Source organism: Urocampus carinirostris, chromosome 20 (genome assembly GCF_059441175.1).
Source record: "Urocampus carinirostris isolate Australia breed hairy pipefish chromosome 20, RoL_Ucar_1.0, whole genome shotgun sequence".
NCBI lineage: Eukaryota > Metazoa > Chordata > Actinopteri > Syngnathiformes > Syngnathidae > Urocampus > Urocampus carinirostris.
Window position 1 is genome coordinate 17,600,337 of NC_142368.1, and position 13,193 is coordinate 17,613,529.

Below are 13,193 nucleotides of genomic sequence, written 5' to 3' on the forward strand. Positions count from 1 at the left end.
AGGAATTAAAAAAAAAGTAGAAAAAAAAACAGGGAAAAAGAAGAAAAAGTTTGTGTTGCATTCAAATAATTTCCAATTCTATCGAGTGAATCTAGTTGCCCACATTGTACTTCCACTCAAAAATGGGAATAAGTACAGTTCTGTATCTTACAACCGACTCAATAAGCCCCCAAAAATGTTAATATTATGCGACAAAATGTGTCAGGAAATCAAAAGAAATGGATATCTTGTGAAAGAATTGTAAGAACAAACGACGTTTGTAGGCCGTACAACCTTTGCAGTAGTACGTGAGTCAATTCATTCAAAAGAGAAAAATAATTTTGCATTGCCGGAAACTCAGCAAAATGTCAAGTTTTGGACATGTTTGATAATGATTTAGTTGCCACGCTTGGGATTGCTGTTGCTCACTGTTGTTTCAAGCGTTGCTCACCGACTTTGTGTGAACGCTCAGACCCGTGGAAAGTTACAGGGAACATTGGCGCTAACCACCCATCCGCTGTCCCGCCCACAGTGCGGATGTGTCCTGAACAAAAGAAGCCCTAGCATTGTAATGCAACATATGTTAATGTGGTGTTTTAAACATTCCGTAAATGCAAAAACACTTGAGTCTTTTTCCCATGAGAGCGACTAACTATTGAAGGTAAACTTATGTGGCACCCACCGCAAAAGAGTCAGTGCCATGCTTTTGTATTTTATACATATCGTATTCGACATGCACAACGTCTTAACAATTTGGTCTGAAATCTTTGTAGAAAACCAGATCTGTTCTCGTCCAGCAAGATTTTGTTTAACGGGTGTCCCAAAAAATGTACAGTGCTGTTGAAACTTAAAGCGGTGCGATGTGACTAACCAGAATTTCTCTGCTTTTTTCAGTATATTTTTTATTGTTACATGCGAGACAAGTTAGCAATAGGTGCAGGTATAATGGCGGCGCCCTCTGGCTGCGGCTGCATCGACCCGCTACAACGGGTCAGGTGTATCGACATTTCGTTCTGTGTACATTGTTACAAAGAATGACAATACAAAGGAAATTATTATTATTATTATTATTATTATTATTATTATTAGTAGATTGTCATAAAACAAACAAGACCAAGCATTCTTAATAGGTACACTTCGAAGGCGGTGCAATTGGACAAATAGTTCAAAAGAGTGTGTTAAAAAAAAGAAGTGTCTGCTGTTGACTGTACAAACTCAAAACTATTTTTATTCCCCCCCCCCCAAAAAAAAGTAGGATTGAGAAATCCTAATATTTAGTTGCAAGGCCACAGTTTTTTACAACTGCTTCACATCTGTGTGGCATAGAGTCAACCAACTTGTGGCACCTTTCAGTTGTTTTTTCACTCCATGGTTGCTTAACAACGTTCCACTATTCATTCCTATTTCTTGGTTTTGCTTCACAAACAGCATTTTTTATTTCACCCCACAAGTTCTCGATTGGATTGAGATCTGGGGATTGGGCTGGCCGATCTATAACGTAATTTTTATTGGTTTGGAACCAAGATTTTGCTCGTCTTGATATAATTGGAAGTTATTTGAATGCAACACAAACGTTTTCCTCTTTTTCCCTGTTTTTTTTCCTCCTTTTTTTAAATTCCTTTTTTAAATCTCTCTTTTTAAATCTCATTGTGTTTATTTTTTCCTAGTTGATACTTTTTTCTTGCTTTTTTTGTTCTCTATTACCTTTTATTCCCTTTATTTGCTTCTTTCTTTTCTTCTGGCTTTTTTTCTGAATTTTTCCTGCCCTTTTTTCTCTTTTTCTCTCCTTTTGTTTCGTTTTTTTTCTCAGCTTTTCAATACTTTTTCATTTTGGTATTTTTTCATTTTTGTTCTATTTCCCCCCCTTCCTTGAAGTCATTTTGTGCACAATTTTACATCATATTTGGTCGTGTAGGGATTAAAGAAGCAAAAACAACCTGAAGAGCCGTTTGGGACCCGAAAGAGACGGTTCTTTTTAGTGAGCTGAGCCGAAGAAGCCGGTTCTCGAAAAACTCTACTGACTTTACTCAACTTTGTTCTACTTCGACATTGACTTCAAAATACCACATTTAGAACACAGTGTCAGGGGAGCCCGTGTATTTTTACCTTCATGCACTGTAACTTTGACTTAAGTCGCTTCTTAATTAGCAATTTCGAGCCCAGATTTTTGTGAGCTGGCTAGATTTTCTTGTGCGCGGAAAAGCTCTTTTGTGCACCGTAAAGTTGTTGAGTGGTACTTTCCATTAACCCTTGTGTATTTATTTCATTTCCCCAGAGGCACCAATCTCCAAATCAAGCCAAGGGTACTCTGGAGGACCCCGCATTCAAAGACAGGAACAGGTCATCCAGCTGTCCCCTAAGAAAGGCAGCCAGGTATGTTTCTTATTTATTGGAATGAATGAATGAAACATTCAGACCACATGTTGTGTTCCAGGAGTCTCCAACCTTTTTCAGGCGTCGAGCTACTTTGTGTTACTACCAATTAGATAGGAATTTTTAAAATAGAAAATAAATGGCTTGCTAAGTAGCTAAAAAGGCAGCTTGATAGTAACTGTTATATTATGAAAATAGGTCTCTTGGAATGCTGTCAGTAGCTCTATTAAGTTTACCATTACCGTATTTTCCGCACTCTAAGGCGCACCGGGTTATAGGGCGCACCCCCAAAAAATAGTTTTTGGTCCTATATTTTCCATACATAAGGCGCACCGGATTATAAGGCGCTAACAATGGGAACATCGACAAAACAGTCAGATAGTTCAGTCAAACTTAACATTCCGAAAGCTTGCAAAGAAGCAAATACGTGTCTCAGACATGTACGGAAACAGTGTCTGTACGATGTCACCAATCACTCAAATGCATCGTTCCAAATATCATTCGGAAGGTTAAAGTCTTGGGATTCAAGAAATGCCAAACATTTCTTAGTTTCCATTTTATTTTTTGCTGGCAAGTGTGCGGACAGCAAAGTAAGAATTTTATCGTGCAGGGAAACGGGGTTCTTTACTGTGCATATGACAATAAACACTTTGAATTGAATTGAGTTTCAAAATAGACTCAAACATCAAGATCGTTCTAAAACAAGATACCGGGAAAATGTAAATCCGCATAGCTCACCTAAGTTCTCTTGCAGCCTTCACGTAACCATGGTCTTCTTACAACCGTGAGTGTAGTAAATCAAGGAGAGTCTAATATTTACAAGTACAGAATAGTAAAAAATGTTTTCTCTATGCCGTAGTGCAACCCAACGTGTGATTCACATTCATCTTTTTCGGCCAATTGCAGGCTTTGTTTCGCCCCTTTATCCTATGCGAGCCTGTCAATGATAAAAAGGATCCGCCCCCTCTACCTCCGAATAACTTATAGCCAATAGTGACTGATTCAAATGATGATTGATACATTGGTTAGCCAATGAAACCCCGGTATATAAATCCCAGCATACACCGCGAACGACTTTACCTTCGGGGGAAAATCGAGTCGGCGGCTGCTTGCCTTAGTTGCAAGACTTTGCGACTTAATATTGATCCATATATAAGGCGCACTGTATTATAAGGCGCAGGGTCAGCTTTTGAAAAAAATCAAGGCTTTTAGTTGCGCCTTATAGTGCGGAAAATACGGTACTTTGATAATCACATTATACATTTTAGTTGTTGTAAAATACACAACATATTTATCCACATATTTGACTATAGTATTTACTTGCTGATCAGTTCACTTTCAAGCAATGGCCTTATCACATTACCTTGAAGACTCAGCAATGTGCAGTACATATCTTGTACAGGAAGTTCCTGTTTTTTGGATTTGTAATGTGAGGTCTGAATTCCGAGTGTTGTAATGCTGCATGTACACCCTTTTTACTATAAGAGAGTTGACGAAACATTGTCGCAACATGGTCCGGAGTACACTTTGATTTTACCTTTATTTTGAAACTTTGTAATAAATGTCGTCGACTGTTTCTCTCCAGCTCTATTTTTTTCAAAATCCAAATACTCGTAAAAGGAAAAGAGCATGCAGCGAGACATCAGAATGTCCTTTGTCTTCATTACCTAGAAAAGTAAACCGGGAAAAAAAACTTCAAAGGGAGCTAGATAGCTAGCTAAAAGAGTGAAGGGCTAACTAAACAGCTGGATAGAAAGCTAAGAAAAAGAAAAGCAAGATAGCTAGCTTGAAAGATGGCCAATAGTTGTTTTGCTAACTGGCAAAAAAAGTTGAAATGATAGCTAAATAGCATGCAAATAAATGTAAAAGGCTAGCTGGAGAGATAATACGGTAAGAAGATAGCTAGCTATTAAGCTAAATGTTACCCGGATAGCTAGCTAAAAAAACTGCTTATGTTTTTGGACCTTCACATTATAAAACCCATACATTGGAATTTAGTTTGTTGTATTTCCTGTAAAATAAACCAATAAATAAGAAAAGAAAATCGCATCTTAGGTAATTGCTTAAAAACAATTATCAATACTTGAATAGATTTTCTTTGTCTGTGAAGCCCATGAACTGGGATTTATTTATTTTAAGTTCTAAAATAAAAACTCATGTTGTTAATATGTTTTTAGCAGGTCAATTAAGGGAATCAGTGTAAAATAGACTCAGTCAACAAATAAAAAAACAAAACATTTTACTAAAAAATCACAATGATCCAGAACTAGTGAGCTATCTTCAGAACAGGCCCGTAGGGCGCCTCAACTGTCCTTAGGGGGCACCACGTTGGAGACCCCCCGCTGTATAAAGGCCCATTCTTAAGTCTTTTTGTGTGTGTTTTTTTTTCAATTTACATTTTTTCTCAAAAATAAAATATGCGATGTGAAACGACATGACAAAGGCCATTTATTTCTCACTGTTTTTTTTTCCCTTTCCTGGGTACAAGAAGCCACATAGGAGACACAAGTAACAAAATTGAACTTTTTTGGCTGAATGCAAAGCGTTACGTTTGGGATAAGAAACTGCACATCACCCCGAAAACACCATCCCCACTGTCAAACATGGTGATGGCAGCATCGCGCTCTAGGGTTGCTTTTTATCAACAGGGACTGGGAATAATTAGTGTTGATGGGAAGATAGATGGAGCCAAATCTAGGGTGATTTTGCCAGAAAAAAACTGTTAGGTCTGCATGAGACCAGAAACTGTGGCACAGGTTCACCTTTCAACAGGACAATAACCCTAAAAATATCCAAAATCTACAATGGAATTGTTTCAAACTACCGTAAATTCCGGACTATAGAGCGCACCTGATTATAAGCCGCACCCACCACATTTTAAGGGGAAAACCGATTTTGTACATACACAAGCCGCACCTGTATATAAGCCGCATGCGCCCACATTTAAAAATGTAACACAAACACAAAATGAACCCAAACCCGACTTCAAGTCCCGCGATTGAAACTAAATGTCCTTCATTAAAGTCCACAGTCCAAAAATCACAGCCGGCAAAATGAACGGAAAATGATACCGGTACGTAAGGTTTGATGCAGACCTGCAGAGTCCGGGTCCCGTTGAAAGTAATCCAGGGAAATAAGTGTGTATTTCCAAATGTAAGGGTAGGAAAAATATATCAGATGAACACATTTACTCACGCAACTCCTTTTTCTTCAACCAACCTTTTACCCCCTCTTCTTTCCTTGTCTGTCCCCACTTAAACTCGGCACCCCGCGTTTGTTCCGCCCCTCCTTTTTTATTCACTCGTGCAAAACATATCAGAATAAGTGTCTAAAATAAATACAAATAAATACATTACAAAAATATACGGTTGCAAATACATATTATACATAGGTTACACATATTTACAAAGAAAGACGGTACACCGAGAGTTTTCAAAGCTTTAATAATAATAATATAACTTTCATCCCAAACCGTGCCTGTGAAGGGTAGCAAAACGCTACTAGCAACACGCTCACGACACAGTAAGCGGGTCTGTTAAAAAAAACATACCGTGCTTGTAGAAACCACGATAAACCGTCCTCATCTTCCTCCTTCCTCGCAGTTAATGGTAGCAACACTCGAGCGCCGCTGGCGGCCGTTAGAAAATTTACATAAATTGGCCGCATCACTGAATAAGCCGCAGGGTTGAAAGTTAGGGAAAAAAGTGGCGGCTTATAGTCCGGAATTTACGGTAATATGCGTTCGAAAAGCCCAGCTGAAGTCCATACCTCAATCTTATGGGCATTTGTGTAAAGATGTGAAAAATTCTGTGCACAATCAATGTTTCTGGTTTAAGGTGTGCAAAAGATTTGTGGCTGGCATCCAATCCTTAAAGGTGCGGTGTCCTTTTTCTTCTTTTCGCCAGTCGGACACGGCCTACTCCGGTCACTCCAGCTGTAACACACTCTCCAGTACAGCCTCCAGCGGAGGCCACAGCGACAGCGATAAATGGGGATGCCCTGGTGGGGACCAAGGCGAGCCAGAGCCCAACGGCCTGGGAGGCGGAGGCTACCTGCAGGGTTCCTCGGCCGACCCCGGTATCGACAGCGGGGCCTCCTCTCAACCGCGGTCCCATCACAGCAGCACTGGCTCCCTGCTGGCCCCTGGCGGCGGTCGTGAAAGCAGGGAGCGCTCGCCATGGCACAACCCCACCGAGGGCGGCCGTCGGATGTTGGAGAGGTCGACAACTGCTGCGGAGTCCCCGGTGCCTCCGGCGGATCGGGGCAGCGACAGTGCCGGTCGAACTCCTCCCACTCATCTCCTCGTTCGAGACAGCAGCACCTTCAGTCTGAGCGACGGCGGATCTCACTCAAGGTTGGTCGGGCGGGTCTTAAAGGTGTTCCAAAACAGATTTTCTATTACACTTTGGCACAGAAAGTGTAGTGTTCTTCCCAACAATTATGCAACTACAGTATTGTTTATGTTAAATATTATATAAACTCTTTGGTGACAGCATTATTCAAGTAAAAACAGATATTACCGTATTTTCCGCACTATAAGGCGCACCGGGTTATAGGGCGCACCCCGAAAAAATAGTTTTTGGTCCTATTTTTCACATACATAAGGCGCACCGGATTATAAGGCGCTACAATAGGAACGTCGACAAAACAGATAGTTCAGTCCAACTTATTACCCCCTTAACATTCCCAAAGCTTGCAAAGACGCAAATACGTGTCGTGGACACGTGCGGATGCGGTGTCCGTACGATGTCACTCAAATGCATCGTTCCAAATATCATTCGGAAGGTTAAAGTCTTGGGATTCAAGAAATGCCAACCATTCCTTAGTTTCTATTTTCTTTTTCGCTCGCAACTTTACTGTGCATATGACAATAAACACTTGGAATTGAGTTTAATTTAAAAATAGACACTCCATTCCATCCATTATCTGCACCGCTTATCACAGAAACATCGAGTTCAGTCTAAAACAAGATACAGGGATAGTATATAGCCGGAGTAGCTCACCGAAGTCGTTGTGTTCATAATAATGTGCAGCCAATGTCCTCTTATATCCGTGAGGGTAGTAAATCCAGGAGAATAAAATATTTACAAATACAGTATAGTAAAAAAATGCTTTCTGTATGCCGTCAACAATGTGCTATACACATTCATCTTTTTCGGCCAATTGCAGGCTTTGTTTTGCCGTTCAAGCCAATGCCAGCATGTAAATGATAAAAAGGATCCGCCTCTTGACCTCCGAATAACTTTAGCCAATAGTGATCGATTCAACTGATGATTGACACATTGGTTAGCCAATGAAACACCGGTAAATAAATCCCAGCATACACCGCACCGCGGACTACTTGGCGTTCGGGGGGAAATCTAGTCGGCGGCTGCTGCATTAGTTGCAAGACTTTGCGACTTAATATTGATCCATATATAAGGCGCACTGTATTATAAGGCGCATGGTCAGCTTTTGAAAAAAATAAAGGCTTTTAGGTGCGCCTTATAGTGCGGAAAATACGGTAAGTTTTAAAATCTCCCTCGAGGATGAGCCAGCCCTGTCGGGATGGCATGTTGTCAAAAACGTGTCTCCGACAGAACCGGGGACTTCCGGTGAGGTGTGGTTTTATTGACACAAACAGGAAAAGGAACACACATGAGCGCGACTTCACAATAAAAGAATATAAGATTGATAAATGTATAAAGATGTCATTAGACTGATGTTTGAAACGTGACTTTATGTGTTTGTGTGTGAGAAAGATTGTTTTTATATTGAGGAATATAAAAACAGGTTATTTTCATTGCATTGAATTCTGAGAAATGGACATATCCAAAACGGCCAACTTTACAAGAATGTTACAAAAGATTCCACATGCCAGGGGACTTGGGACTTTTAGTCTCAAAGTTGACACATCTGGCTTGTTTCCTGTAGAGCTGTGATGTCATTAAAGGAACGCAACACTTTCAAAATGACGAATCCCATTAACACATCATGTGAGGCTACCTCTGAAACAGAAAGAGATTGTAGTGAACAGCGATTGCATATTACTCATTTCTCCTTGGAGGTAGGAAATTGTGGCTTTTCGTTTGTGTTTTTTGCCGCGTGTGTCACGGTTGGTATAATTTTGTCTAGTTAGCTCCCTATTAGCGTTGGGGCTGTTGAGTGCGTTCCTGTTTTGTCTACTCCCAGGCGGTTTTGCCGGGTTCCTTGATTTATTCCAGGCCGGCGTCACATTTATCTCCGTGGCTATTGTGGCTTTTCTTTGTTGGTTCCCGGTTAGCCTAGCTGCTTACCGCGTGTCTTTTAATCATCCAGCCTGGCGTTAGCGCCGGTTCTGCCGTTTCCTTTGGTTTATACACGGCCGGCTTTGCGTTTATCTCCGTAGTCGTTGCCGCTTTCCATTGTTGGTTTCTGGTAAGCCTGGATGCTCACTCTGCCGAGGCTGCTGCCATCTTTTTTTGATCAGTCCCCGTTAGCCCCCACGGTTAGCAGCTCTGTGTGTATTTATTTGCCAGTTAGCCCCTTTTCGGCTGCTCGCCCTTTGTTGCACCATTGCTTCATCCACTTGCAACACCCGCCTAGTACCAGAACTTCGCTAAACACTTGTAACCTCTTACACTAATTAATACATAAAACAATATGGCGACTAGTTTTCAAGGGTGCTGGTCCGTGTTCCCTCTAAGCTGCGCGCATGCGCAATTGCGCACTGCTCGCACATTCTCTGCGCACAAGAAAATCTAGCCAGCGCACAAAAATGAGGGCTCAAAATTACTAATCAAGAAGCGACTTAAGTCAAAGTTACAGTGCATGAAGGTAAAAATACACGGGTTCCCCTGACGTTGTGTCCTAAATGCTGTATTTTGAAGTCGAGTCGAAGGAGAACGAAGTTGAGTAAAGTCAGTAGAGTTTGTCGAGAACCGGCTTCTTCGGCTCGGCTCACTAAAAGGAACCGGCTCTTTCGGGTCCTAAACGGCTCTTCAGGTTGTTTTTGCTTCTTTCATCCCAACATGACCAAATATTATGTAAAATTATGCACAAAATGACCTAAAGGAATGGGGTAATAGACCAAAAAAGAAAAAAATACCAAAATGAAAAAGTAGTGAAAAGCTGAGAAAAAAAGAAACAAAAGGAAGAGAAAAAAGAAGGAAAAATTTAGAAAAAAGCCAGAAAAAAAGAAAAGAAAAAAAATGACGGAAAAAAGTAAATAGAGAACAAAAAGAAAAAATAACAGCTCGGAAAAAAATAAACACAATGAGATTTTTTTTAAAGGAATTTAAAAAAAAAAGTAGAAAAAAAACACGGAAAAAAGAAGGAAAAGTTTGTGTTGCATTCAAATAATTTCCAATTATATCAAGTGAATCTTGTTGCCAACATTGTACTTCCACTAAAAATGTGATTACAGTTCTGTATCTTACAACCGACTCAATAAGCCCCCAAAAATGTTAATATTATGCGACAAAATATATCAGGAAAAAAAAAGAAATGGATATCTTGTGAAAGAATTGTAAGAACAAACGACGTTTGTAGGCCGTACAACCTTTGCAATCGTACGTGAGTCAATTCATTCAAAAGAGAAAAATGATTTTGCATTGCCGGAATTGCAGCAAAATGTAACTTGATGTCAGGTTTTGGACATGTTTGATAATGAATTATCTTGCCACACTTGGGAATTATGGTTGCTCACTGTAGTTTCAAGCGTTGCTCACCGACTTTGTGTGAACGCTCATACCCGGGGAAAATTACAGGGAACATTGGTGCTGGTGTTCCTGTGATGACATCACAGCTCAGGATGCATTATCTCGCAAAATAATTGGAATATACCAATACATATATATATTTTATCCAAAGAAATCATGTACTATTTCCTCACATTTTGCATGTTTAATGGGAATACCTTTACCATGGGCAATTTTTGCCAAAGGAGTATTCACTGCAGTGTTGACCTTTCAGGCACAGTTCCCCCAGAGAAGAGTCCCCCTTGACCACCTCCCCATCTTCGCAGTCTTCAGTGTGTCCTGGACCAAAGAGCTTTTATCCTCGCCAGGGAGCGCAGTCCAAGTACCTGATTGGCTGGAGGAAACCTGGCTCCACTATTAATTCAGTGGACTTTGGAGACACGCGCAAGTAAGGAACATGATATCATTACCATTTTATAATCTTTCCAATTAATCCACACTTATTTTCAGGGTTGGGTAGGGTTACTTTAACTGGATTACTTTCAATGACTTTTGGATGACTCCAATACCAAATATGCTGATAAAAGACAAAAGAAACTAAATATGAATCAAATGATGACTCACAACACGTGGTAAGCTTTCTCTCCTGGCTTTGATCTCTTTGATCTCCGGCAAAACTAACATCAAATGCCACAGAAACAAAAAAACAAAAATCCAAACATCATTTTTGCCCTTCCATGTGTTCCGTTACTCCCCAAGCCTGCACAAAATGTAGTCATTTTATTCATATTTAGTTTCTTTTGTCTTTTATTAGCATATTTGGTATTGGAGTAATCCAAAAGGAATTGAAAGTAATCCAGTTAAAGTAATCCTACCCAACCCTGGTTGTGGGTGTAGGTTCAAGTGTGCCTAATGATGCGGAGTAAAAGTACTGTTCTTTTTCCCACAAATGTACTCAAGTCAAAGTAAAAGTATAGGCACTTGAAAATACTCCTAGAAATACAAAACTTCCCAAAACTTACTCAAGTAAATGTACTTCATTACTACCCACCTCTGTAATTGTGATGAGTATATCTTGATTCCCAAGAGATGAAGCTTCCTAATGATATGTGGCATGACGTATATCAGTGATTGGTGACATTGTACAGACACGTATTTGTTCCTGTTGTTTACTTCCAACGACACATCCCTGAAGGCCATAACTGATTCCTATTGGCCTTCAAGTCCAGCTACCGCAGCCTCCCCATGTGGAGTTTGCATGTTCTCCCCATGCCTGCGTTTGCCCTTCTGGCACGTTAATCAAATATTTTTTTGCGTTAAAAATATTATTACCGTAAATTCCGGACTATAGAGCGCACCTGATTATAAGCCGCACCCACCACATTTTAAGAGGATAACCGCTTTTGCACTTACACAAGCCGCACCAGTACATAAGCCGCATGTGCCCACATTAAAACATGTAACACAATCACAAAATCAACCCGAACCCGTCTTTGAGTCCCGCGATTGTAACTGAATATAAAGTACACAGTCCAAAAAACCACAGCCGGCAAAATGAATGGAAAATGATACGGTTACTTAAGGTTTGATGCAGACCTGCAGAGTCCGGGTCCCGTTGAAAATAATCTAAGTGGAAAAAATGTATATTTCCAAAGGTACGGGTGGGAAAAATATATATCCACTATTGTTCGCTGCGTCCACAAACACGTCTCACCTTTACTCCACTTCCCGTCAGCCCCCGTTGTTTTCGCCCCTTCTTTTTGATTCGCTCGTGGAAAACATATCAGAATAAGTCTCTAAAATAAATACATTACAAAAATATACAGTTGCAAATAGATATTATACACGGTTACACATATTTACAAAGAAAGACGGTACACTGAGAGAGTTTTCAAAGCTTTAATAATAATATTATAACTCTCATCCCAAACCGTGCCTGTGAAGGGTAGCAAAACGCTACTAGGAACACGCTCGCAACATAGTAAATGGGTCTGTTAAAAAAAATATACGGTACTTGTAAAAATCACAGTAAACCGTCCTCATCTTCCTCCTTATGACTGACGTCATCAAAGTCGTCTTCCCTAGTATAGGAAAGAGACTTTGTCATATAGACGTCGTCCCACGCACCCTTATTCGAAATCACGCGAACAACACCCTCGCAAAGTAAGTTATACGTGCAGTAGCTCTGTTTCCTTCTTTATTGGACTGCTCGATTGCTTATAGCTTGAAAGCTGCGTCATGTAACTAATAATAATAATAACTTCCTTTGTATTGTCATTCTTTGTAACAATGTACACAGAACGAAATGTCGATACATCTGACCCGTTGTAGCGAGTCGATGCAGCCGCAGCCAGAGGGCGCCGCCATTATACCAATTAGGTATGTCTCGGTCGAGGCGCGAACCAGCGACCTCCCAGTCTCAAAGCGGGCACACTACCATCTAGGCTACTGAGCTGGTATGTGCCTTTCTTATTGCAATGGAGAGGATATGTCTACGCTAATTTAAATTGTGCACAAGCTAAGAAGTTGCAGTCTTCCTCGGCGCATATATTCCACCGGTCTACATATCATATAGTCCAATCGGTCTAACCCTGAATAACAGCATTTTTACATAGTCAATCATTTTAAATGATCCAACTCTTGGTATTATTATTATTTCTCGATTCTCCCAAATTCAGGAAATCTCCCGGGGACAGTGGGATCGAGGGCATCCCGACTCCTGCAGCCAGGCCGTCTTTAAGGGACATGCATTCCCCACAGCCTCATGCTAAGTCCACTATCGAAGAAGACCTGAAGAGGCACCCTGCTAAGGACAGCCCTCTGCCACCACGGAGACATAAAGAAAAGGTAGTGCTATAACGGCTCTATTGTTTAAAAGTTTGGGGTTGACTAGAAATTTACTTTATTTTAAGGAAAAACACTGTTTTTTTCACTGACGATGACATTAAACCAATAATGAATACCCCCACACATTATTTCTGTGATTAATGACTATTTTAGCTGCAAACGTCTAGTTTTTTTTCATTTTGTTTAATTCAGTGAATCTGATCTGAGATCATACACCATTGCTCCTTTTTTAATGTATTTGATTGATTTATTTTCTAATGTGTTTATTTGTGCTCTCCAGTGTATCTCTTCATAATACTCTGGCTGTTCCCGCGTAGCCTCGACTCCAAAGTAATT

General features: G+C 40.4%; 1 protein-coding gene across 1 annotated transcript in view; it reads left to right on the forward strand.

Annotated features, from left to right (window-relative positions):
• Nucleotides 1–13,193, forward strand: part of sipa1l1 (signal-induced proliferation-associated 1 like 1) — a 117,677-nt gene that overhangs the window by 88,228 nt on the left and 16,256 nt on the right. The window contains exons 15-18 of the mRNA XM_088325724.1: nt 2,255–2,352; nt 6,258–6,706; nt 10,285–10,458; nt 12,689–12,857. Coding sequence (XP_088181850.1) covers nt 2,255–2,352; nt 6,258–6,706; nt 10,285–10,458; nt 12,689–12,857 — 890 coding nt within the window. The remainder of the gene's footprint in view (nt 1–2,254; nt 2,353–6,257; nt 6,707–10,284; nt 10,459–12,688; nt 12,858–13,193) is intronic.